Source organism: Gavia stellata, chromosome 11 (assembly GCF_030936135.1).
Source record: "Gavia stellata isolate bGavSte3 chromosome 11, bGavSte3.hap2, whole genome shotgun sequence".
Classification (NCBI taxonomy): domain Eukaryota; kingdom Metazoa; phylum Chordata; class Aves; order Gaviiformes; family Gaviidae; genus Gavia; species Gavia stellata.
Genome location: NC_082604.1, coordinates 1,604,464 through 1,631,026, shown reverse-complemented (window position 1 = coordinate 1,631,026; position 26,563 = coordinate 1,604,464). Strand labels below are relative to the sequence as shown.

Sequence of the window (26,563 nt, the reverse complement as noted above, 5' to 3'; positions counted from 1 at the left end):
CTTACCCATCCAAATTAGAGGTCTGGGGCTAACTGGAAAGAGAAGAGGAAACACGCAGTGTGTACCACAATGGCAAAAAAAAAAAAAAGACAGAATCCAAGATTAAGGGATCCATCACTCCCTCATCACACTGGCAGAGTTGTCAAATGTCAGCTATGGAAAAAAGAAATAAGGGACAAGAAGAGAGAAATAGCTCTTTTTCATATACACTCAGGATACAGCTCTTTGTTTCTCTCTGGTGGCTGGCCAAGGCTTGCTTCAACTGCAGTTACCACTAGCAGATAGCGGGAACTTAAGCTCAGCTCAACAGCCCCAGGGGCCAAACCCTCCGACTTTTCTTGCAGCACTGCGAACAGTGCCAGCCTGGCACAAAATGCCACAATGGGAAATTCTGCCTCTTCCGACTCGGTTTTCCCAGCCACGATGTGCACCAGTGGACACCAGTACAGCCCTGTTGCCCGGATGATCACAACCACTTGGAAGAGTTCACCAGTTTGCCAAAACCCCTGCGTGAACAGACCCAAGCTCAAGACGCTTACCTCCTCATACCCACACTGAACATAAATTCAGCCAGAAAGAACGAAGTCTACAAGAAATCAAATGCAGGATCTGTAAATACAAAAAGCACTTGAGCACAGCAATGGGTCTTTCAAAAAATAAAAACCACAAAACAGAGATGGCTTGGGTGGACATAACTCATTTCCTAAGCATATTCTAGCAGCACCATACAGAAAACCAGAGATCATTTCTCCTGGGAGAATTATATTCCATTTGTGCCATGACAGACAAGTACAATGACTTCTTCAAACACTCAAACTCCTACATGGGAAGAGTTCCCTGCAGCATCCCACTTCTGCACCAGGCAAGTTCACTTGCTGCTAGCTAGGAAAGCTATTCTTGGCTAGTATGCACGAATTGTACAAGCCTTAAAAGCCTCTTAGAAACACACAGAGCTTCTAGACTTCACTGTTGCTGGAATAACCTACAAATGTAAATCAGTGCAGTCATATCCAAGGCTGCAGATAGCACTGCTGCCACTAAGGGCTTTGCCAAGGTCTGGCTTCCTCATCCCTAACCAGGGTCCTGCCCACATCACCAAAACTGATAATCCCCCCAGCACAGCCAGACTGCTGTTGGTACCAGGACAAGTACAAAGCAGTGTTTATTGCTGCAGTTACCTGGAGGAAAACTGGGAACAGGGGACGACAGCAAACTAGTTTCCCTGCAAACAGTTAGCAATAGCCAGCCATGGATCTTGACAGGGAAGCAGGGCATCCTTTGAGTTTGGAAGTGAGGCTATCAATTTATTAAAACAAAAAAAAAAAATAATAATAATCAATGAGAAAGCAACGCGGTGAGGAAGGGTCACCCCAATATTTCTCTACCAACAGCAGCTCAGGACTGTAGGATGGCATTAGATCTTAGCAAAGTACTCCCCAGAATGTAGCAACGAAACCTCACCAACACTACTTCTGCCCACAGGTAGTTTGTATGAGTATTTCAAGATAGTCACATTCAGAGAGAACTTTGTTACACTGCTGAAGTTTGAAGTTTTACAAATTTTATACAAAGAGACAAGTGATCAGCCTATTTTTCCCTGGCATATTTAACTCTATTAGGAGAGGTAAAGATATCTAGATGGGGCATACAACCAAATTCTGCAGTCATTGCACAACATCACAGGCAATCCCTTCCCCGTTATTTCAAACGGCAATAACCAGTACAAAAAGCAGAAACTGCAGCTGTCCCAACTCAAATCAACATGAATTTCTAAGATCTCCACACACATAAAATTTGGGACATGAAGATGTGCGTTCATCAATGGAAAACAGCGAGCTGTAATATATAGAACACAGGGAAAAGTGAGCGAGGCAGCGGCTTCATAAGTCATTCACCCGTCTTCACACTCCAGTACTCTTTTTGGGACGCTGCCCTGGTTTGCCTTGCATGCTGTCAGAGGTTTCCTACTTTAAAATCACTTGCACACATACAAGCAACATATTAATGTACAGTTTAATGCAGCAATTCCCTGAAATTTGGGCAAATGTTCTTGTACGTCTTTCAGGGAGCCAAAGCACTCATTTGGAAGCTGGAAAGAACAATTTGCATTCAAAAAACTGGCTGCCAGAATGAGTTTTTAAATTAATTTTCTAGTTTTTCTTTTAAGTCGTTCCTAGTGAAACTACTTCTCTCACTCTTCTTACTCATAAACAGGTTTTTATCTAAAATGCTGAAGAAATGAATCCAAACCAACTAGAACTGGTGCACAAGCTACAAATCAAAATATATTAAAAAAATCAACCAAAAAAGCTTAAAATTGTATCATAATTCAAAAACAACGCACCCTTATTCCTCATATGCTGACGTGGAAACTAATTTTTGCCAAGCCTACAACTATAGGAGCCAGTAAGCAAAAAAGAAAAAAAAAGATTATAATAAACCCAACCTCTTCTATTTTTACTACTACATATGCTTCTTACATTTGACAAATCAAATGTATGATAAAAATACCCTAAACATATATGTAAATAAATGTACACTGGTTTAAAGACCAAATGTGAGTGGTCAAACAAATTAACCACATTTTCAAAGTGATGTAATGCATCCTACCATTTTATGTTAGCACACTTCACTACGTGAAGTTACTACTTGATACCCACTTTACTGATGGAGAACTAGACACAAGTTATCTCTAGCCATCTATGACTGTTTATATAGGATGCTGCAGCACCAGGACCACAAAAATTGATTTTACAGCTCAAGAACGAAGTTTTTTTTTTTAAAAATAAAAATACAAAATTAAGAACACAGTTACCAACTGAACAGACAAAAGGACTGTGAAAATTACAACCACACAGGATAACCAGCACCCTATGAAGCAGAAGAGCTTCCAAAGGAAGCTGTCAAGTTAAAATAATATTTAAACAGTTGACAAAACATAATATTGAACTTGGAAAGCTGCTAAAGACTTTAAAAACCTACTTATATCATTGTACAAATTATGACAGGAGTTCAACACTGAAGCATATATAAGAGAGCAAACATCATGTGAAAGATCTCTATCGCTGGCGACAGCTTGTCCTTGGGCATCTATCTATCAGGTTGCTTACGACTTTACACAAGATGTTCAGCAAGTGTAAATGTGATCCTATTGAACTTATTATTCATGTGTCCTTAGGGTGTTTTATACTATTAGTACTTCAGCTATCACAGCTAAGCTGTATGGCTTGGGCTGTCTGGGCAAGGATGCTGCAGTACTGCACCTGGAGAAGTTTCAACTTAAGTAGCCCTTCCAGCTCCACATATTATAGCTATGTACCTGTTCAATAAAGAATTAGTGAAATTCTTATGGGCAGAATGATAAGATTTCAGTGAAATATTACAGAGCAAGAGTAAAGCTTCAGAAAAGGCATTTTTGTGAGGCTCAGGCATTTACATATGAAACAGATGCAGTTCTCAAACCTAGTTCTACCTTATTATCTAAACCTAGTTCTACCTTATTATCTTGCATCCAATAACAGTTGTGCAATTATAAAGCACCTGAAGATGTCTGTGAGGATAAGACTGAACTCACATAAAACAGACTCAAAGACTAATGCCTACCATCAACAAAACACAAAAACTCATCCATGAAATGGAGGCTTCTGTCCACGAGGTCCTCACGTACCTGCATACCACCCCAATAAAAAATTAAAGCTACTTACTTTAATAGAAATAAGAGATACCCCACTTATCTGAGGGGCTCTAATTCCATTGCAAGGGAGTCATGAAAATAATCTCTGAAAAAACAGAATAATAATCTATGAAAAAACAGAAGACAGACATCGCTCATGCTGTGCCAGAACTGAAGGCTTGCATTATAGCATTACCTTAATCTTCAGCACCAGCTGAGCCTTAAATCACAGGACGATGAAGGTTATATCAGGGAGGCATCACTCTGTGACAATTTACTCCTTCATCAGGAGGTACTGCAAAACCAGGGTGCTGCAGACAGCAGCTGAAGCAAGTCCTGGGCCACAACCCAGCTCCAAAAAGCCTTACACTGAAGCTGATATCCATCAAGAAGAGACTGCAGACAGAACCTTGGGTGACACATATCGCCAGCCTGACCCAGCACAACAATTTTATGCCTTCCAAGTCTTCCTTCTTTTTAATTTATAATGCTACTAGCTGCTACCAGTGAGTCTGAACATACGAATGAGGGCATAAAACATTTTTGTTGCAACAAATGAGTATGGAAGATTTACAAATTCTGTGATTAGGAAAATTCAAACACACTTTTTTTTTTTTTATATACAAAAAAGAAAAGATTCTCCTCTCATAAAATTTCTTGTAACTATGGAAAAAGTTAACCCTAATATAATACCTTTAGAAGTGGTCAACTTTCCAAGAGCTTGTCATCTAAGGGAAAGTTTTCTCAGGTCCTTTCAATTCTGTTAAGAAAACAGGAAGCAAATTTCAGTAAGCCATTTAAATAAAGTAAAATAGAGATAAAGATCTCTATTAAACTTGGTGACAAAGAGAGAGCCCACAAAACAGCAGTTTGAGCAGTCACCTGCCGCCAGTCTATCACCACACTGCTCACTGGAAAACGGCCCATCATCCACCGTTGACCAGGTATGAATAAGCACATAGGCAGTACGTGTGAAGCCAAAAAGAAAGCACTGATGATACCCGTACCTCGTTTAGGAAGTTAAAAACATAAACAAGAGAAAGGGACAATTAAGACCCCAAACGTTGAGGCTTACTGACAAGTTATTTGTCAAAATGACAAAACCGTTAAGGGTTAGGAAGAGAAAGCACGATCACTCTCGTTAACCAGAGTGACGTGGAACAAGAGTTACATCTATTTTCAATCTTGGCCAAGATCCTTGAAACAGAGATTGCTCCAGTTAAGATGCAGTTTTAAATTTAGAAAGCTGGCATGTCACTTTGGCCCGTGGGCTTTGGAAGGGCTAAGGAGGTGAAGTACAACCATCACCAGTCACTTAGCCAATAAGACCTGGTAGAAAATAACTGCTAAAGACTAACTTCCAAAGATTTTCAATACCAGGGCAAAGAGGATCCCCTTAGGGGATCATGCTTAAGGTGTTACAGGATAAAAGTCAGTACCAACCATGTGTCGGACAAGTATCTCTTAGCAGCAATGAGGGAATGGAAAAAAATCATTTAAATCCTGTTAGTACAAATTTTGTTCTGCTGGAGCAACAAAGTCATCACTACCATGAATTAAACCAAATTAAAAATCATTTCATCTTGGTATTTTCATTTATCCTTCATTCTTTTAGTTTATTCCCCAACCCTTCCTTCTAATTTATTTTTTTTAAGACACAAACTTTATTATGTTAGATGCTCCAAGCTCTAGTAATATTGCTGTAGATGTGCTATCATATAGGTTTACCAGGTGTCTTAACTTCTTTCACGAGTAATACTCAATCCAATTTTACCAAGGATGAGTACAATTGCTGGTGCTGCAAAAAGATTGTAAGACTTTCCAGCGTACACACAAGCAGCTAAGGAGAATCAGAATTATGTCTCTCAGAAGTAAAGTATTTTAGAAGGGAATAATTATTAATAAATAAGAAAATAAAAGACATCACAACCACACGAAAACACACAGCCCTGCTTCTGAAGAAAGCATCCAAACCAGCTGTACTGAAGTATTCTGAATTTTTATTTTCCATTTCCAACAGCTACCTGGAAAAATAATCTTACAACTAAAAATCTCAACACCGATCCTCTCAAAAAAAACCAAACCACACAACACAGTACTATACCACATACATAAAATCCCTGCAAATAAGTCCAGAAGAGCTGGAAAGAAAAAGCAGCATTCACAAAAGCAATGAGTCACCAGCACTGCCAACACATACTTTGGTTACTGCGAAATAGTCCTCATCCCACCGCTCTACCATATACTTTGCAACATGCCAGAAAAAAAAAAAAAAAATCAGAAGGAGGTACTTGCATGAATTCCCTGACTGCGGCAGTCAAGGCTCTCTTTACCACCAAGAATTAGTTCGTAAGCTTAGACATTAGTATCAAGGAGCCTTAGCATGTTAGCACCAGATTAAAATCAACAGTTCTTCTTGCTAAATATCTTTGAAAAGCCTGGACTTCACTTGCACCTTTGAGTGGAAAAAGCAAGGCGACAAGCAGAAAAGATTTTACTAAGTATTTCACACTTGGTGATAATGTCCCAACTCTGAAAATCGAACATTTCACATAATTCATTTTTGTAATAGTGATAGCTAGCATTTCACACATTGAAAAAAAAAAAAGGCCTCTTTCAAAGTAATAAATCATTGAACAACATTAGAAACCTATTTTCTATGCCACGGAAAATGATGTGACGAGATCTACAAATAAACACCCATTTGTTCATTTTGTGTTTGATCTGAAGTAACATTCCCAAAACCTCAGAAACCCACGTGAAAAAGGCAGGAAGAGCAGAAAGCCAGACACCCAACTCTCCAGCTAGTACAAACTGGGCCATTAGTGTCAGATCACTGAGCAAAATTTTCAAGCCAAGTTTAACATCAGCAATTCCTTTTCCATCAATTTAGTTCCCTGACGCAGATCACCGCAGACTCAGGGATGCCACAGCGCTAGCTCGTTGCAGTGGGTAGAAACAACTGGTTTGGGGCCAGTGGAGAGCAAGACCCTCTCCTTTCCCCCTCCAACCCAAACAGCTGGTTCTCATATTTACCTAGGTGTAAAATCAAGCAGCACCCTTACAGTCGCGTATTTCTGGTCTAAATTAGTTGCAGCAGGTGGCCTTAATGTCCTGGTAAAATTCTCAAGCACTCAGTTTATTTAACGCTAATATAAAAACATCAAGTATTTCACGAACTGGAACCAACCTGTTGACCCAAAGCAAGCAAAGGCGGTAACAGCCATCCAAGATCACGTAGGAAGTCAGTCAGGTTCAGAAAAAGACTCAACTAAGATCCAAACATTTTGAAGCTGCCCGAGCTAACCACTAACCCCACTGCTAAGTTCTGTATTCCTAAACCACACGAGCTGCAAAACTAAAATCACATCTTTTTACGCCACCAAGTAGCTGCTGTCGAACTAGGAAGCATCTCTCTGCACACTCGCAGCACACCAACACAGCGGTGGGAAAACTGCCTTAGCGTGCGCGTTTAGAGCAACGTTTCCGTGTGAATCGGCCAAAAAGAGCTTACAGACACGTCGCTGGGACTCCGTATGGATGACTGTTCTCACCCTTTGGTCCGTTCTCCTCCAGCACCTTCAGGGAGTGTTTGCTGCTGGCATTTTAGGCAGCCTCCGGGCTGTCGGACTGCTGTGACCTGCCCATAGCAGGAGAGGGAGATCCTTTCTGTGACCTCCTAAATTCCAAAGAGGCCCTTTTCAGCAGCACCTGGAATTGGGCCAGAAATTGTTCTTCTTCAATTCTGATATGCTGAATCCCGGCAAAAAGGTCAAAAATGTTTAATCCCTTGTCCTATGAATTCCTGAGAGGTCAAACAGTTTAAAACAGAAGAAAAAGTTGAAAGACTCTTACATTTCTTCTTTTACCTTTCAGTAATGTTTTTGAATTTTAAAACTGGCTCACTTTAAAACATTAACATAACTTATTAAACAATTTTTTTTTTTTTTACACCCTAAAGCAGGTAATACACAAGCTGAAGCGTACTTTCAATTCAGCCCCTTCCAATGAGCTATTTCCACACGAAACTGCCCAGCCAGCTTCTGTCTGAAGCCCAAATCCCCAGAAGACCCCTTTAAAAGAGGGTGGCCTTTTGCAGTAGACAGGCTTAGGGGAAAGATATTTTCATTTTCATTCCTCCGGGTTCTCACTTTATCGGAGACCTTTTCAAAAGGAAAGGGCTTGAACATTCAAAGGTGATTTTAAAAAGCATCTTCAGGAAACAGCCTGTTCTCTCTCTTGTCCAAGAGATACCTCTGTTAGTTAAAGCAGTCTAGAACGATTGTAAATGAAGAACAAATGCAACTTAGAGTAGAAAGTATCACATTTGTTTCCAAAATAAACCCCATGTTATTGGATAAAACTCTAACTTCACTCATTAAAGAAGCTATAGGAAAGCCTACGTACGCTGACAGTTACAAACTCCTGCGGGTACACACCGAGTCAAATATCCAGCACCTAAACAGGAAGCAGAAAACTTCAGGAAAAAACAAAAGTAGAAGTTGAATTTGAAAGGCTTTTTATTCTATTTCCATCCCTTAATATACCTGCCAGCTGCCCTCATTCTGGTTCACATTATGTTAAATCCCTTTCTTAACACGGTATACCACTTTTAAATCACACTCACCGTTGCCCTAACATGTTGGTTTCTTCCTACAGCTGCTTTTCTTTGAAATGAAACTACCAAATTAGAAAGAATTAAACCTGTCTTATCAAAATAACTCCTTTAACGATAGGAAACAATTTTTGCTAATTGGCAGAGAGAACAGCCCTGACCAAAGATTCAAATATAGTACAGTTGTTGGCAACAGGTAAGCACGTATCTTCCAGGACAACATCCAGTATCTCAGTAACAAGCTCATGCTGGTTAAGTGTACAACTTTCGGCAAAGTTGTCATTGCCAGAGCTACACCAAACACCGGTGCTGGGCTTAGATCTTCTGGGAGAAGACATCCTATCTATTATATACAAAGCACCTAATACTTTCTAGGGATCTTAAAAATATTGTATTTCCCTAGTAAGGTGTGTTCATTAAACCAGTTCTAAGCACCTGTACATCATTAGCAGCTGAAGCGAAGATTTTTAAAAGCATTTTGAAATTTGTGAACGAAGTTTAGATACATCAATTTGAGAATTTCAAAATCCACTTGTCTTGCCTGAAGAAAAAAAAGACGCCTCACCAATTTCTGAAGCATTTCAATATAGCATAACCTCAGCCTTTGGAAAGCATAAGGAATTCCTTTTGTGAATTCACAGCTAGTGTGTCGAATCACACCGAATTTATCTAAACAGCAAAAATGAAACTCCTATCAATTTTAAGTCATGTTCCTAACATTCACATCTCTGCCTGCCTGCCAGGTGAGACATTTTCAAAGCCTGCCGAATTCCCTTTCCCAGCTGGGAAAATAGAAAGAAGCTGAGAAAATAGAAAGTATGATCGACTTAAAAAAAAAGGCAAGTCAGATACAGAATTGGGACCAAAACCAGCGTTTCCAGCTCTCGGTGACAGACACTGTCCACTACATCAGTCAACATACAAGCACTAAAGTATGTATTTATCAACTAAATTAAGGCACAACTTTAGGTGAAATCATGCTCTGAGATCTCACAAACCTTAAGCGGTGAAGTAAGGCTTGAATATAAATGGGGAGCTTAATCTACACCTCACAATCTGGGCCCCAGTTAGATAGGTCACTCGGAGATAGCTTATTCTCACCTGAAAACATCCCCTACCTCTTACCACCTCCATTTAAACGCAAATAAGAGCTTTCTAAAATCTTACAAGATAGCAGCCTCAAGACGCCCTAATTCCAAACAGCAAAGCACAGTAAGAATCCTTAGGCTTTCAGGGAACGCTGCAGTGTTTCCTTGCTAAAAGACATCATCCGCATCGTCCTGCCTTCAAAACTCGTGCCTTACCCAAGGGTTTCTTGCCCTTTGCCCCAAGGCGAGTACCCTGGACTCCTTTCCTCTTCCCCACCTACTGCCTATCCTCCCCCTGCACAAGCACGGCTGCCCTCACACCACATCAAAGTCCAAAGCTTCCCCTCTTGCTCGCACACGTGTGTGCACCCCTTGCCCTATGGCCTCGCTATGCCAGAAGGCTGGAGAAAACACTGATTTTCATCTAATGTGAAGTCCTGCAAACACGGAAAGCTTACAGGAGATGCAGCCTCCTCCACAGTGCTTCCCCGGTCAAAATGACCTTAGCGAGAGGCAGAATCAATACGGCACCAGCCAAGCGCTGCAGTAAGAGGACTGTATCGTTTCTGAGAGTCAACCTGGTAGCTCAGCCTGGCACCCAAGCACTTGGAGGGATTAGTTATCTTTAGCAGCGCCGCATTTCACAGGGCAAGTGGTAACCTCAGTGTTTGCAATGTTAAACTTAACTGGAAAGGTACACTCAGCTGCTGTCACCACCACAGCAGGTACAGAAAGCTCTCCAAGATGACATTGTGCAATTACAAAGCTCTCAAAGTTTTGGGCCAGACAGCCAAATTTGATTTAGATTTAGGAAGGAGGTGCCTCCTTGGAAAACTAAAAGTTGCTGCAGCCTTTCTGAATCTCTCTCCTAGCCAAAGAGAGTGCCTCTGCTTTGACAAGAACAGAGCAGAACTGATCACAGCAACTGCATTTCTAGAAAAAGAAGGGAAAACTCCACAACCGCCTTCTTTTGGCAACTCAGATGCCTTTTCCCAACTGCCAGCAGAAATACAATTCATTAGGATGCATGCTAATGCATGGTGCCTGGCTGCTGAAGACCTCTCTTTCCCCTTGCTCTCCCCACCACCATGCCTCCACCACCTTCTCCTCCTGGATGTTTTGGTGGGTCAACTCACTTTCAAAGCTTTCTGCCTGCATCCCAGTTTCTGACCCCAGGACTTGCGTCTCTGCTGGTGTTATCACTGGACCCAGCCATCTAGAACAGCATCTCTGTAACTAGGGGTTGTTTTCAGAACAAATAGCTGCTTCTTTGTTGCGGCTGCCGCACAGACATGTCAATAAACGTGCGTGTTGTAAGAAACAAGAATATACTGGCACAAAACTCGCAGAGAAGCTCTCAGTGCCTCAGAAACCTCCTAATGCAGAAAACGGAAAAAAGGTAAGAGGAAAAAAAAAAAAAACACAAACCCGAGACTGATGCAAGAACTCTGAAACAGAAGTATCTCTTATTAATAAAACACATAGACCTAGATTCGGATCCCTACCGCTTTTCGTACCGTTGCAAGTACAAAATCTGCAGCATCAGTACCCTTAACACATATTCTAAAGTTATTTAAAAACCAAAGGTGCTCGAATAATTTTCTCTTTTAAACATAACCGAAAGGCTGACTTAAACAACGCAAGCACGCGTGAGTTTTTAAAAGGATACATTTTAAAATAAGCACAAGATTAGACCTGCCATACATGGTCAAAGCATTCACCCATCCACTCCAGCATCCATCCTAGAGAAGGAACACGAGCAGGTGCCTCCGGAAGGAAACTCCCCCAGTTGGCGAAATGTCCAAGCTGTAACTCGGTACAGATTCCATCCCAGCCTCCGACAAGCTGCCGCACAGCAGCTCACAGAGCACACGCCTCGGATGCACCAAAACACGTTGCTCCATGTTAAAAAGTGCAAGATATACAGAGAGAGGCATTATTCCCCATTTAATAGCCCAACGTTTTTGTTTTAACAACTATGTCTGCACAAAGCCGAGTCAAATTCCACATACAACGTAAGACAACACGGAAGATCCGAGTTACTCTTTCTCAGGCATTTTTGTTCTGGCCTCAAGAACCGAAATACCCAACCACTGAACTTTGAGTAAGGCTTTTCCTTCCTCTAAAACGTTACTCAGTGAATTTTTTTTAAAGTGCTCCTATTATCTTAAAGATTCTACTCAAAAACTCGTTACACAAAGGCTTTGCATTTTTACGTTTCTACATTGCTTCTATTTCTGTCTATTTATCTTTAATAACGAAATTACTAACTCATCAGTTCTCTGGTAACATAAAACTAGAACAGCTCATTTGGTTACACATGGGTATTTCTTAACCTGCCTCCACAGTATCTCTGCGAGTTAAATCACCTCCGTCTCCTGAACGAAGAAACGGAATCGCAAAGTAGCTAATCCCCGGTTTTTTAGGGAGGCATCACTCCAGGGCTCACGCTGGGAGGACGCTCTACAGTGCAAAGCAGATCCTGGACTTTCGCAAGAGCAGGCCCGCTTTTTCAAGTATAAAAAACACCAAAAAAAAAAAAAAGACAAGACAAAAAGAGAAAGACAGAAGATTAAAAAAACGCACAATGCGCCATGGTGTAATTGCGCCTAACTTTGCGATTACTGCGAGACCTTCAAAATAACGATTATTAAAATGCCGCAATATCTGGACCGTCTTCACTCGCCGTAAGGCAGCATGTGAACCGGCTTATTTTGGCGAACAGGCAAAGCGCAACATTGCTCCTTGAAAGCCAGCTGATGAACTCTCAGCTCCCAAACAAACCTTTGGGCAGTTGCTCGCACGTATCAGGCTAAAGCCAACTTTACTCTCCCTGCTCCCCAAACAGCTTACCGTTAAATGACTAAACCGTCCCGCGTGGCTTTGACAGAATAAATACAAAGAGCAGTAACAAAAATAAAGCAGAAAACACAGGGAGGAGAAAAAACAAGCAGGTGAAAGGCACAACGAGCAACAGTTTTTAAGCGGCACGGAGAGACGCGGGCTGATGGCAACCCAGGTGTCACCGCGGCTGCGAAGACAACCGATGCGTTTAACAACCTGCCGCAAGACCCGCATCGCCTGCACCCGCTGCACGGGACGGGGAGGGCTCTGCGCTCCGTTCCTGTATTTAAACAGATTTTTTTGCCGTGAGGATTTAACACAGCAATACCCCCACCGATGTTTCCCCCCCCCCCCCCCCCGAGATTACTAAGGGTTGAACCAATTTCCCAAGGGTTAAGAGATTCCCCAGGGCTGCGATATCCCCCTCAGGGGGGGTCCCGGGGGCGGGGGGCCGAGGCGGGGCCCGCCGAGGCCCGCAGGAAGCCGGGGCCGAGCTCCGGTCCCGCACCGCCGCCCTCCTGAAGCCGGACCGGGCGAGGCGCCCGCGGCCCGGCCGCCCTCGGTGCCTGACGCCTCGGGGACAGCGGGCCCGCGCTGCCGGAAGCGCAGTGAGCGGAGCCGCCGCCCCGAGCTCGCCGCCCGCCGCAGGCCCGACCCGGCCCGGCGGACTCCACAAAGGACGGCAGGCGCGGCCGGCAGGTGGGAAGCGGACTCACCGGGCTGGGGCGGCGCCTGCCGCCTCGGGGGACGGGCGGGCTGAGCGGGGCGCGGCCGCCACACGGCGCCTCTGCAATGGCGGCGGCGGCGGGACCCACCGAGGCGGCGGCGGCAGCAGGAGCCGGAGGGGGAAGCGGAACCGCCGCGCGTGGCCACAGCCCGCGAGGGCGGGCGGGGGCGGGGCGCCGCCCACACGACTACAAGGCCCGGCGGGCACCGCGCCCGCGCAGGAAGTGACGGCAGCGGCGCGGCCGCCGCGCGGGGGATGATGGGAGGCGCAGTCCGTCCCTCGACTCGCTGAGGGGAGCCCGGCGCCGGCGTATGGCGGAGGGCCCGGGCCGGTGCCTGAGGGAGCGGGTAACCGCGGGACGGTGACCACGCCGCGGAACCACCGCCCCAGCCTCACCCCTGAGGGCCGGAGAGGGCTCCGGCGGGGACGGGAGCAGGAGAGGCCCGGGGCAGTGCTGCTCGGGGCCTCCTTCCCCCCTACGTCCTCACGCCCAAGGCACAGCGGTGCTCTTTTCGGGTCACGTCACCTACGCTTTATATATATAACATTTATTTTTTTCCAGGGCGGGGGGCTTTTGCCCCTGTAGCTGGCTAAAGCCAGCTTCAGCCTTGTACCCCTAAACCCACTCGGCTCCTGCTCCAAACCGTTTTCAGAATCCTTACCCCACTCCCCTTCTGTCTCCCCCCCAGGCACATCTTTTTAAACAAACTCGGAGGGGTGTTTTGTTTTGTTTTGCTTTTGTTATACCCACTCATTTGTGATTCAGAAAGTCTTAATTCCTAACATGGCCCTTAACACCCCTCCTCCTCCCCCTTTTCTTTCATCGCTCTGATTCCATCCTTACACACGTTACCAAAGGGTATGTTTGCGTCCGACCCTTGCATCTACGTTCCCTTGCTAAGAACTCACAGCCACCTCATTTCTGTCTCCAAAGCTGCCAGAATTTTTCCACAGGGAAACGACTGCCTTACGGCTCACCCTCTGTACCTGCCAGTGATCCCTGTAGGGCTGGCACCTGCATCCATCAGGGCACGCCTGCTAAATGCAGTGCTTCCTTAACGACTAGTTTCTGGTATGGGAGAGAAAGTTTAACTGGCAAATGCCTTCATAATTAACGCTACAATAGTTTAATATTAGACTTATTTACAGCTTTTAAAGAAAAAACTTGTCCACTGTATTTGTAATACAAATGCTATGGATTTAAGAAACGGCCAATATTTGCTGTTTGCCGTAACAAAAACCATCCATTGAGAAGTTCTGCGATTTCTCTGATATTTTATATTAATCAGAATCAGTATTACTCAAGTTCAGCGGAAAAGCTTATCAGTGGGAATTTGATGCGTTTTAGATACACTTAGTGAGCCACGTGCCAGCCAAACTGCTGAGTGCACACCAAAACCGTTCTGAAGTCAACTATTTGGTTAGTACTGACAGTGCTAAGCCCCCTGTAATTCAAGCCCCTCCTGCCTCAGTTTCTCCTACAGCATCTTAGCACCAATGTGGGTTTCCGTTCTCACATCCTCACTTGTACAGGTTCCCAAATCATCCACTCATGTATTTTGTCACTTGCAATATGTTTTCCTCATTTGTCACAAGGAAATCACCGTTTCCTTTCACTAGGCTATGATACCAGGCAGCTTGTTTTAGGTAAGGAATTTGACCTGTGATTTTCAACTGGTATTATCTGATGTTAAAAGAAACCTGTGAACTTCCAGGTGACAAAGACCTGCCAGAGCCAATTGGCAATCTGGGATGTTGCCATTCCAAGGATCAGACTGCAATGCAAAATTACTTACCTGCGTAAGAGAGAGCACGCACAAGAACAAATTCGACTCTGGGAATTAAGAATTCCACTTGGAGACAAGCGTTACAATACTGGTCCACAGCCCTGCTGTGCTGCTGCGGTTAAACAGGCCGCCAAATCTCTCTGCAATTGTTCTCTTTAATTTCTCCCTTCCCCCAAGCAGATGCAGTGTGTGACTCCTCTGAGGTAGTGGATGAAGTACTGGCGCAGCCATCATCATTCAGCACAGTCAAGGGAAAACAAGAGCCCACTGTCAGAGCACTTGCCAACCTGTTGTGGGCGAAGTCACAAGACGAGCCCTCTATTGAATTCCAGCAGAAGCAGCAGAAAGATGCCCAAGGGATCCTGAAGCTACAGCTGGACAGCGATGAAAAGCCGATTCTGCTGATGAGAAGCCTCGGCTGCACACAGAGCCCTCAAAAGGAGGGCAGAATTTGAAAACCAGAATTTTCATTCATCCCCCTCACACACGCACTCCCCAAAATCACCTGCTTTTACTAACTTACTCTCAGCTTATAGGGAATAAAATCTGTGTTCTCCACCAACAGTGCCCAGGAGTTACCGTAAGCTCACAATGCCACCTACTGACAATGAGAAACAGCAACTGAGCTCTTCTGTCAATCCAGAGCAACTCAGGTTTTCCATTAAGTAACTTCCTCTCCATTTCCTTGTATTTATTGACTGTTCTGAGGGCTGAATGCAAGTCTTCTATATATTTGCTTCTAGTTAGTATCTTTTCACCAGCTTTCGTTTTCCAAGGGTTACTCTTTCCGCTTCTGAAATAGGGTGAAATTTCTTTCAAATTTTCTAAACTGTTTCAGCTCTAATTTGACCAAGGGCAGCTAATCCCTCCCAGGTATTAGAATGGGAGAGGTTATTTAATCCTTCTCCTGTCCCAGGTAAGCACAGAATGTCTCTTCACAAATTCACACATAACCCATGTAAACAAACTGAAAATTCAGAAACTTTAATGACTAGCTAATGTTTTTCATACCCTTAATAACCAATCCCCGAATCCGTTGGTTTAAGTTCAAGAAATGCAAACACCTCTGCAAGAGGCAGCACTGTAGTTAAAGCAGGCTCTGGGCCAGGGGAAGGGAATCGGAACCGAGACTGTGGCAGTCCTTCCGGCTTTTTGCAGCGCTATTCCTACCCTCTATCTGCTTTGTCTACTGACAACGCGCCAAAACGGTCTTCTATGTGTGAAAAGTGTTTGTAAGAATTAGGCCAAGGGAACTATAACCCATTATGGGACCTTCGCACGTTAGCAAGATATAAGTAACAGTAAAGTAGGATTCATTTAGGAAGCTGATGTAATATTCGGTGAGTTTTGCTGGACGGAGGTCAGTCATTCTGTATTTCTTTATTCCAAGCAGGTCACCGGGGAGAAGTGTCCGTATTTGCATACAGCTGTGAGAATCAGACCGGAACAGAGCACCGTGGCAAGAAGAGTCACGACACACACTAAGGAACTATGTTGCCTGAGCCCCACTGGAACCTGCAGAATCAATTCCTCATATGCCTACAAAGAGAAGTAAATGGATTACACGCATTTAACAAGCTATTTCTTTTTGACTGCAATTTAGAGGATTAGTAACCAGAGCACTATTTAACTAGCCCTTTGTTAAGGCTTCTTTTGGGATTCTAAATTAAAACCCAGATGGGGCGTAACCTTTCAATTTACACCAAACAGAGCTCTGGCAGCACAAAGCTCAATAAATTTATCTGCTACTGTTTTAAATGGTAGCCATTTATATCTTCTGTATCTTTGTTCTTACAATAGGTTTGCCATTGAGGATAGGTACGTAATACAGCATGGAAGAGAGAAGCTCTTGGAATGAGCGTTTCATAGATCACTGAGAAGACAGTTTTCTCTAAGGTGAACAATTATTTGGTTTCTCTGTGATGCAGGAAGCTCCAAAACATTTTTGGACAAGAGCTGCAGATATCCCAGACATCTCCAGGTATCTTAAATATAGGAAGGTGCGCATGTTACACAACCAACAGATTTGTTATGAGACAAATTAGTCTTATTTCTGAATCTCTACGCTACTGCAACCCTTTCAAGTATCAAAGGCAGTTGTTGACCACACTAAAGATCCAGTTTTCCTTGGTTTTGAACACAGAATAAAGAAACTTCACTTTTTCCTAGATACTTAGCCAATCAGATAACAACCAAACAAATAGAAGTGGCCTTTTTTTTTTTTTTTTTAACGTTATCCCTTCAATCTTTGGGGTTTTACCCCTCCTTTAGTTAGATCATAAAGTAGTTTTCCACTTCTCTACTCCTCTGAAGCACCTATTTTGCAAAGACCTTTCTTAATTTGACCACTGCCAATTATATCCTAGAATTCCAAGTGAACTATTAAGGAAAAAAAAGGCAAGGAGAGCAGCCCCATACAGGATTAGAAGAGCACAGAGTGACTACAAGCATGTCAGAAGGGCAGGATGACCCCCATTAAAAGCCGGTCAGAAAAGAAGAAGTGAGCCTCCCTAAAGTGGAATCACACAACTAGTTCTTTACTGATTAGTTCCTGTGCTATGGAAGTTGCTATCACAGAAAAAAAGGCAGCAATCGTTAAAAGAGAACCAAGAATTCCCACCAGAAATAAGAACTCACAGGTTTGTGCGTTACGCTGTACCACTGACAGGGGCCGTCGGTTTTGCCTGAACAGGGAGTTTCCACTTCAGCAGGCTTCCAACACTCTGCTGCCAGGCGATCTGCGGAAGATGTTAATGTGTCAGCAGGATCCGGATGGGATGAAGCCATACGGCCTGCAAGACTTTTCCAAATGAGGTATCTTTCCTCCACAACAGCTTGACAGAATCTACTCCCTGAAAGCCAGTAGGTGAGACAGCAATGACAGAAACGTGCTAGCTAACCTGCACGGTCAAAGTGGTGCTGGGCAGTCCTTTTCATGAACTTTGCAACTCCTCCCTCCCTGACACAGTAGGTACCCATGAAAGAATCTCACCCATGTGGTATCTTGACCCTTCTATCCTTAACAGGACAAAGAATTCATCATTGACCTGTAGACCCCTCAACTTTAGTCATACGGTTACAATTTCTCTTCCCCCAAAACACAGAAGTCATTCTTCCATTTCTCCTTGTTGGCCTCCTGTTGGCACATGCAAGAACTCCACTCCGATACTTCACATGCTTTCACATTAATAGTAAATATGTTTTCCTGCTCATAAGTAGTAAATGTAGCAGAAAAATGAGATTTCACACTTCTTTTTAACTGACCAGGCAGTCCTCCCTGCCCCTAAGTTTATCCCAGAAAATCACAGAATCACAGAATCACTAAGGTTGGAAAAGACCTGCAAGATCATCAAGTCCAACCATAATCATTGCTCAAATAATGTGCAAGGGAAAGTAAAGGAGCTGAGAATCATTAGCACATTTGACTTGGCAGCTAGTAAGAATGGTTTTGTGAAAAGAAATACAATTTGTGGCACAAAATGGAGGATTTCATTGTTCATACAACTTAAAATATTCATTGTCAATGGATATCAGGCTCTTGCTTCACAGGAGTCTGAGATTCCAACCGTTCTACCCTTCAGGCACAGAGTTTTCTACATTCCTCCCTTATATAAAGGGAATGCAGGAAGAAAGTGTTAGAAACCACCAGAATACTTTGATTACTCTAAATACCTTATAACGAATATTAAATATGCCCTGCATGGCTTCAGCTACCAAGAGAAACACTGTGAAAACGCAGTCTGAGCTGCTGACTTTAACAAGCCAAGGCCTGCCGGGACTGTGACAAACAAACCAACTGCCAGCACTTCCAGTACAAGGGTACAACGGCAGCAGTGCAACACCAAGAAGTCTGTCGACAATTAATCGGCTTTGGTCAGGCAGCAGCAGCATTCAAAGAGGAAGACAACGTGGTCTTTATCAGGGCCACCATCATCCCCTCATGTTCACACGACTACTGAGAGCTCCATCTCCAGGAGACAAGTACAGAACCAGATTCCAAGCTCTGGATTGCCCACGGTTATTCCTCTCTCCCCAAAAGAACACGTAAGGAGAATCTCACTGTCACAGCAGCAGACCAGTACTTCTGGGCTCTTTAGAACAACCGACGCTTCCTCACTCTCTTCTGCCGGCCGGTGGTACCGCCCATGCACAGGTAAGGCAGCTTTAAAACAGTGAGAGCACCGAGAGTCGGGTTCCACGTACAGGAGAACAAGAAGATCGTTGGCTGAGTACTCAGGAGCCTCCACATCGATGACATCAGGAATTAACACCGCCTGCCAAGTGGAGAAAGATACAGACGTGGCTGCGATCAGAATCGACACAAGGGAGGGATGCAGGGGAAAAAAAAAAAAAATTATGAACATTTTGTGTGTGATTCTGGGATTTAAGTGGCCGCTGTCTGCTGCTGTAACCCACTGTAGCATCAGAAGGGAAAACTATTTTCCTCATTCGATTGTCTAACACTGGGCCCCATTTCGTGGTCAGGAAGATCAGGTTGGAAATTCTGTCCCTAAGCTGTTCCAAAATAACTTTTCAAGTCTCTCTCCATGTCGTTCTTACGTATGAAAAGTTTACAGTACAACCATGCCTATAGCCTAACCCAAGAGGCATTAGCAAAATGATGCATATAAGCAAGGCCATACCAGCACTTGCAAGCATCCCAACAGCACAAGTTGCCCAGGGTCTTCGCATCCGTATGTTTTAACTGAATTAAGCGCCTAAGGAGATTACTTGAAAGCCACAGCCTTAGCACATCTCTCTACCCAAAATGCAAAGACTGGAAAGCAACACAGAAAGCTGTGATGAAAACGAAGCCGTGAAGCCACTCAGTCCAAATGCGCAGCATGCCACTTAGAGCCCCCCCCCCCACCTCTTTCGTGAGGTGTAACCTTCCGTCTTCTTCACCTGAACAGCTTGAACCATAGTTGCTCATCTGGGGCTGAGCAGAGTTGCAGTGGCTCCCTGGTACGCACGCCTGTATGGGGAAATATCAGCAGCACACGACGCAAAACGTCCTGCACCGGGCAATGCTGATCAAGCTGAGATGTCACAACGATGATGATGTGCAGCATCTCCTTCCAGGAAAAGGAATTAAGCACCTTGGTTCGGCGAGCCAGATAATGACCAGAGGTTACAACTTCCCTGAGCGTACTCGTCCTTATCTGAGTAGTTGCCAGATGTCTGAGCTTTGGGGTTGTTACCTTTGTTAAATTGTGCTGCCGCAGTGACGCCAGCTCGTAGGGATCCACGTAGATTCCGGGTGGAAGACGAGTTCTAGCTGCCACTGTGCATCCTCCTGCATCCTCCCTCGCTACACCAAGTTCTACCTTCACCAGCAGGTCCCTTCAAACAGGCAACAGAAGCAAAACATTTTTAGATGGCACAAAACCTCCCGAGAGACATACTCTCAAACGCGCAGAAATGAGATGCAGCTCTCAAGTACTACGTGCGACAACGTTCCCTGTCAAGCCATGCTGTCCTTCTCCAGCGAGGAAGATGTAGTTCACCCTGTCTCCATATCCATGACCAAAATGAAGTTTCACTTCTTTGTTAATGTCTCAGAACTACCAACGGCCTCCTAGACCTTCATCTTAGAAAAAGGCCTCCTTCCTGTTCTTCATCTACTATAGCTTGTAATTGTTAAATACTCGATCGTGCTAATATATTCCTGGTGCCTAGCCGTGCCTACGGATCACAGCAAGCTGGTACAAGCATGCATAAATTGGAAGAGAAGCTGCTTCACATGTAAAATTACCTGGCGCATCATTCTGACACAGCGCCAGGGTGACAACTTACCTGTGAAACCCCTCTTTCAGCAGCTCCTGCGTGACAGTGGCATCCTGACAAGCAGCCTGCACATCTAAGAGAATACAGAACAAACGAGTAACGGTGTTTACAGAATAGCACATGTAATTATCACACGTAATTAAGACAACCTTAACGAATGAAGTCATATAATCTACGAACACATCATCTGCAAAACCGCTCACAGCGAAAGGGAAACAGTATTTCAATTCAGTACAACCAACAGCCCTTTTGGCAGTAGAACGCCAAGCTTCAGCTACCACAAAGGCTGAAATCTCTCTCTTTTTTTCCAGTAGAGCAACTTGCAAAAGCATGCTTTTGTTTTCACTGAGGCATCTGGAATAACCCCTGCTTTTTTCTCACTGCAACCCCCGTTCCAGGTGTGATTCCTTATCTCCTACTTCTGTATCAATCCCTGCAAGATCCAGGTTTTAACAATGAACTTTGTGTTACAGCCATTCTTTTCTTTATTTTTTCCTCTAAGTTTCCACAGGATTTCACTTTTAGATCTGAAACGCCAGACATCATACATACAACATCAGCATCTGCCTGAGTGGAGACCTAAAGCAAGGTGATGATGGCTTAATATGAAATTTTGCAGCTGGTTTTTAGTTACCTAATCTGGAAAACTGCTTGCTTCTGTTGTTAGTTTCAATAATAGAATAGACTATTTCAGTTGGAAGGGATCTACAACGATCATCTGGTCCAACTGCCTGACATATTCAGGGCTGAGCAAAAGTTAAAGCATGTTATTAAGGGCATTGTCCAAATGCTTCTTAAACACTGACAGGTTTGGGGCATCGACCACCTCTCTAGGAAGCCTAGTGCAGTGTCTGACCACCCTCTCGGTACAGAAACGCTTCCAAATGTCCAGTCTGAACCTCCCCTGGTGCAGCTTTGAGCCATTCCCAGGCGTCCTGTCCCTGGATCCCAGGGAGAAGAGCTCAGCACCTCCCTCTCCACCTCCCCTCCTCAGGCAGCTGCCATCGACAGCAGAGGAGGTTTCTTAGGCCACCGACCGAGCCGTGCTCCCCAAATCCAGAACCCAGCCCTAGGAACAAGTAGGCGCACACACTCCACACACGTGTAAATAAACATTTTCAAGACGAAAGCCCGAACAACCCGGCCCGAACCGCTCGGTGTCGGTGCAACGGGCTCCCAGCTGCTCGCCCTTGGGCCCGGCGGGCACGGCCGGGCGCAGCCCCCCTGGGGAGGCGGGGAAGCCGCTTGCCCCACGCCGATGTTCACTGACACACAGCCCGGCCGGCTTTAACCACCCGCCACCGCCCGAAAACTCGGCTCGGCCGAGCTCTAAGCGAGGGAACGGGCCCCCACCGCCTCTGCACAGGCCCGGGGCCGCCCGCCCGGCTTCACCCAGCCCCGGCTCCCCGCAGCGGCGGCCAGCGGGCCCGGCTTCCCTCCGCCGGGCCGACAGGGAGCTGCTCCCCCGCGGCCGGGCCGGGCCGGCACTTACGGAGGGCGCAGAGGAGCGCTTCCAGCCCGGCGCGGAGCAGCGCCTCACCCCGCCGCCTCAGGCCGCCCGCCATGGCGGGCCCGCTCCGCACGGCCTCGCTCCCGGTCCGGGTGCCCGCGGCGCCCGCCCGACCCCACCGCGCTTAACCGCCCCTCGCTTCGCGCCGCTGACGGGACCCACCGCTAAACGCTGCCCCGGCGCTTCAGTCTCGCCGCTCTCCCCACCCGGTGCGCGGGTCCGCAGCGGCAGGGATAGGCCAGCCGCCGCCGCGTCCCTCAGGCGCTGACACGGGCAGCCCGGAGGGGCCCTGCGCCGCGAGGCCCCGGCGGCGCTGCCGTAGCCATGGCAACCACGCCGCAGGAGGCCCTGAGGGAGCGGGCCGGGGCCGGGCCGCCGCCTCTCGTCCCCGGCGCCGGGACGAGGCCGCCGCCGAGGGAACGCTTTCCTGCCCCTTCCCGCCACCGCCTGAGGTGAGGAGAAGGGGAGAGAGGTGGGAAGGACGAACCCGATCCTGCCCCGCATCCCTCCTCTCTCAGCGTTTAGGCCTCGGCCGCGCACCGCCCCGAGGGTTCGCTCGTCTGGTGGAAACACGGGGTAGAGAAGCGGCTTTTTCACGGCAAAAGGAGTTCTGCTGCAGCGCAGAAGTTGGCAGGGCAAAAAACCCCCCACCTATCAGTGTTTCAGAGCTACTGAAACCAGCCTTTCGCACTTGGTAGCAAAGGTTTCTGCTTGCCGTTGCCTGAAGATATGAAACCTCTTTCCCTTCTTTCCCACAGATCCGAATGGCTTCTCCTCATGTTTGTATTTCTCGTCTAGGAGTTTCAGAGATGGAGGGCCACTCCCGTACCTGTCAGTGACCCTTCAGAAAGCCGTTTCGATTCGGTTTGAAGCATCATTTCTCATTTTCAGATACCGAAAGTGGCTCTTAAGAGACTTCTGCTTTTCTGCCTGACTGGTAGACCTATTTAAAAGGAAAAGGTATAGCGGCTCTGGTTAATTTTCAGTATTGCGAACATTACTGCAAATTTGAACTCCTCCCTGTGTGGTTTTTAACAAAGAAGGAAAACTTTTCAACTTGGCTTTGAAGTAGCTTTTGAAGATTAATGCAATTTTTCTTGGTTTGGAGACATATGTTAACCTTTGGGGTCTAATTTCTTACTTTGCCTTTCTGCAGTCTGTAGGGCAGTCGGAGGAGGAGACAATCTTCATGTTTGGCATATTTTCACTTGTTTAAAACCAAAAGTAAAGTAACACATGCATTCAGTGTTGTACGCTAAGCTGGGAAAGGGGACTAGCAGCACATTTGGATCTGTACCTTTCCTCTAATATTTCATCCGACTCGAAAAGGGGATGGAGCCAAGGGCAGGGCTGACGCTGAGGAGTTCTCCAGCATTTCGGGTATGGACAAATGCGATAAGGCAGAAAAAGAGAAGTTGTTGCCGTCAGTCAGACTGACGTTCCCCCTCTCCTGTTGCAAGACAAAATGCTTCAGAGGAGAGTAAAAAGGGTAATTATGGATTAATCTTCCTAACCTCATTCATGTAGTAGCTGACCAACGCACTGATACCTGAGAGTTTAGTAGTCCTTACTTAAAATTAAATTCTCCTGCATGCAGTACGTTCGTGCTATCTATATAAATACAGCCGTATGTTTAGTGGGTCAGTCAGCCCTTCCTCCTCACTCACCCCCTTTCTCCACCTTTTAAGTAAGGCGAAAGTTCCTGGTTCCTCCACACCCACACGCGGCAGCTCAGCATTTTCAAATCTTAAGACGTTCTTGACCTTCGTGAACGTTTTATAGCTTAAGCTCTACCAATACTAATGTGCTGTGTAAAAAGCAGTTCCATTTGTCACTTGTAAATTCTCAGCTTTTCAGTTTCATTGATGATTTGAGAAGGAGTAAACAGTTAAATCTCCTCTCTTTAAAATTATTTTCATTGCCTCTTAATAAGGGGTTTAATTACTTTTGCCCTTCATTTCTGAATCTCTTCTCTCTCCTTATCCCATCTGTCATCGGTTACAGATATGCTGCTATATTGAGGTCACTCTGAAACTGTAAGAAAGCTTTACAAAAACTGACTAGGTACCCCTCCTCTTAAGATCTATTTTTAAAAAAAGGGGAATTCCAGTGTTAGATACGTCAACATTACAGATGCAAGATTCTGCTTTGTCGTATGAAATAAGGAATACGGTGTCCCCAGGCTTGCGACAGAAACAGAGAGAAAGGAAATTTGAAGCATATCAATCAATTTGTATCTTTTCAAAGCAAATATGTATAATAGAATTCTGTCTTTTCCTTATTGCACCTCTTGCAACATTCAGATTTAATTGTGTAGAAACTCTTTCAGTGGGGTTCCAAGATGTTTCAAATTTTCGTTTTAGGCGCATTTTTTCTGAATTTTTTTTTTTCAAATATGGTCAAATAAACTTACAGCAGAAATTTATATCTTTACCGAAAAATCGGATTCTCCCTGAAGTCACACCTGGAGCTTTCACATGAACTGTCAGGCGATACAAAATTAAAAGCCTGGTGGTTAGAGCAGAAAAGGCTTTGGTGGGTAAGCAATTTGTAGCTCTCCAGAACAACACGTGTTGCAGTACATCTTGTTTGTGAAGAAACTGTAATACATTGATTTACTATTTAGTGACATTTTTCACTTTAAAAATTAATAAATATAAGAAAACCCATCTTTTAGGTATCGTCTGACTGTGCAGTACTTTGCTTAGCTGGTAAACCAAAACGTTAACTTGTGTGCGATACGTAATCCCAATTCAAAGCCCGAGTAGTGACAAAGGTGTAAACCAGGAGTTGGGAGTCACTTGCGCCCTGGCACCCAGCCCGCAGAGCTTGCAGGGACCTGCTCAGGTTCCACTGAAATCGGGGAGACTTATGCCATGGCTGCGTGGTTCTGCCGAACTTGGGTCGCTCTAACCCTGATAAAAAGAACACTACCGAGAGACACTCACACTCTCTTTCCCTTTTTTCTTCTCCTGTTTTTCAGTGAGCTTGGACATTGTTGAGGACGCCTCTGATAAAGCTGAGCACGCTTGAGCCAGCAGCAAGAACTGTAATGGCTTACGTTGCAAAGAAGTGCGGTATCTGCTTTCAGCCTCCATCCGTTATCCTGATCTACAAAGAAGACAGCAAGGATCAGACTCGCCAGCGCATCATGCCTGTCAGAAATTTCTCCAAGTTCTCAGGTGTGGCGCGTTTACTTGTAGTATTCCCCAAGTCCTCTCTAGACACAGTGAGAGGAACAGATAGTTGGTAACAACATTTTTAGTAACCGCTGGGTTAGCTTCTCACCGGCACGCAGGGATTGCAATGAGGGGTTGTTTTGGGGGTAACACTGTCTCCCGTGAGGAACCCAGGGCTACATCTTAACCTGAGTAGTGGCTCTGCTAAGTCTGGAGGTCTCGCTTGTGAGGCTTTGGGAGAAGAAGATGTGTTTATGGGAAAAGAGATTTGCTTGCTGCTGTAAGTCTTCACGGTGGCTTTCTCTTTAGACTGCGGCTTGGCTGCTGAGCAGCTGAAGAATAACCCTCGGCACAAGGCTTACCTAGAAGGAGTCTCACTGCGGCAGCTAAAGAAGCTGTACCGTTTGCTGAAAGGTCATCTGGGAGGAGAGAGCCTGGCTGAGAGCTTGGAAAAGTTTCAGCAGGAGTCGTCCATTGACCCAGAAGAGGATATGAACAAACTAGATGACAAGGAACTAGCCAAAAGGAAGAGCATCATGGATGAGCTCTTTGAAAAGAATAGGAAGAAGAAGGATGACCCAGACTTCATCTATGACATTGAGGTCGAGTTTCCACAGGATGAGCAGCTGGAGTCCTGTGGCTGGGACGTGGATTCAGGTGAAGAAATCTGATTCTGGACAAAGATGTCTTGGGTGGGCAGTTCAGAGACAAATCTCACAGTCCTAACAGAGAGAATGATGTCAGCGTAGATATTCTGCCGCATCGTTTTCCGTTCGTGCCATTGATTGCATTACGTTGGGTATGGAGAACCCAAGGCCTGAGGTGCTGCAGCAATTCCAGGTTTAAGTGAACTTTGTTTAAGAAGCCAGACTTGATGAAATGGAAATGGGGCAGCTGAACTTATTGGGTGTTTTAGTCTTTTCCTATGTATGAGTGCCTAAATAATTTTAAATTATTTACTCTTTCATTCGTTTACTTTTCAGCCAGCTTTGGCTGAAAACCTCACCAGCTTGCTTTGCTGTGATTTCTGTTCAGCTTCATCTGACAATGAAGTGTTAAATATTTATGTCTTGAAAGCAATGTTAAAGCTTTATTGTGTATGTATGATATTTATTATTACTTGTTGGGATGTTAAATATATACTAGTCTTTCTGGATGAAGCAACATTACATTGAGAATATTATTCCCACACTTCCTGAGCAATGCTTAAATCTCCAGCTTCAGCTTACACAAATATAAATCCTTGTATTTAAGAAAAGGATTATCTAGAAAGTAAGTTAGTCTTGAAAGTACTTTTGAAAATACAGTGATTTCAAGCTGATGAAGTGTTTTGCTTCCTTGTACTACTAGATG

General features: G+C 45.0%; 2 protein-coding genes across 2 annotated transcripts; one reads left to right on the top strand and one right to left on the bottom strand.

Annotated features, from left to right (window-relative positions):
• Window positions 1–15,696: 15,696 nt before the first annotated feature.
• Window positions 15,697–22,086, bottom strand: PIGX (phosphatidylinositol glycan anchor biosynthesis class X). The gene is made up of 6 exons (XM_059822749.1): window positions 22,014–22,086; window positions 20,531–20,594; window positions 19,936–20,077; window positions 18,795–19,008; window positions 17,372–17,472; window positions 15,697–16,273 (listed from the first exon to the last, which is right to left on the bottom strand). Exons 1-6 carry the CDS (start codon window positions 22,084–22,086, stop codon window positions 16,115–16,117), a joined length of 753 nt encoding a protein of 250 aa, XP_059678732.1. The 3' UTR covers window positions 15,697–16,114.
• A 359-nt stretch (window positions 22,087–22,445) lies between these two features.
• CEP19 (centrosomal protein 19) lies at window positions 22,446–26,309 on the top strand. The gene is made up of 3 exons (XM_059822835.1): window positions 22,446–22,483; window positions 25,015–25,213; window positions 25,520–26,309. The coding sequence occupies exons 2-3, from the start codon at window positions 25,084–25,086 to the stop codon at window positions 25,879–25,881; spliced, it is 492 nt and encodes a 163-aa protein (XP_059678818.1). The 5' UTR covers window positions 22,446–22,483; window positions 25,015–25,083; the 3' UTR covers window positions 25,882–26,309.
• The last annotated feature ends 254 nt before the right edge of the window (window positions 26,310–26,563 follow it).

Bases quoted from the DNA above. Each gene is read 5' to 3' on its own strand.
- PIGX (XM_059822749.1), bottom strand. From the start codon at position 22,086: ATGGCGGGCGGCCTGAGGCGGCGGGGTGAGGCGCTGCTCCGCGCCGGG. The intron at 20,078-20,530 runs GTAAGTTGTCAC...GCCTGTTTGAAG, and splicing joins CTGAAAGAGGGGTTTCACAG to GGACCTGCTGGTGAAGGTAG. The intron at 19,009-19,935 runs GTAACAACCCCA...TCCACTTGGCAG, and splicing joins GGCAGCACAATTTAACAAAG to GCGGTGTTAATTCCTGATGT.
- CEP19 (XM_059822835.1), top strand. From the start codon at position 25,084: ATGGCTTACGTTGCAAAGAAGTGCGGTATCTGCTTTCAGCCTCCATCC. The intron at 25,214-25,519 runs GTGTGGCGCGTT...CTTTCTCTTTAG, and splicing joins AAATTTCTCCAAGTTCTCAG to ACTGCGGCTTGGCTGCTGAG.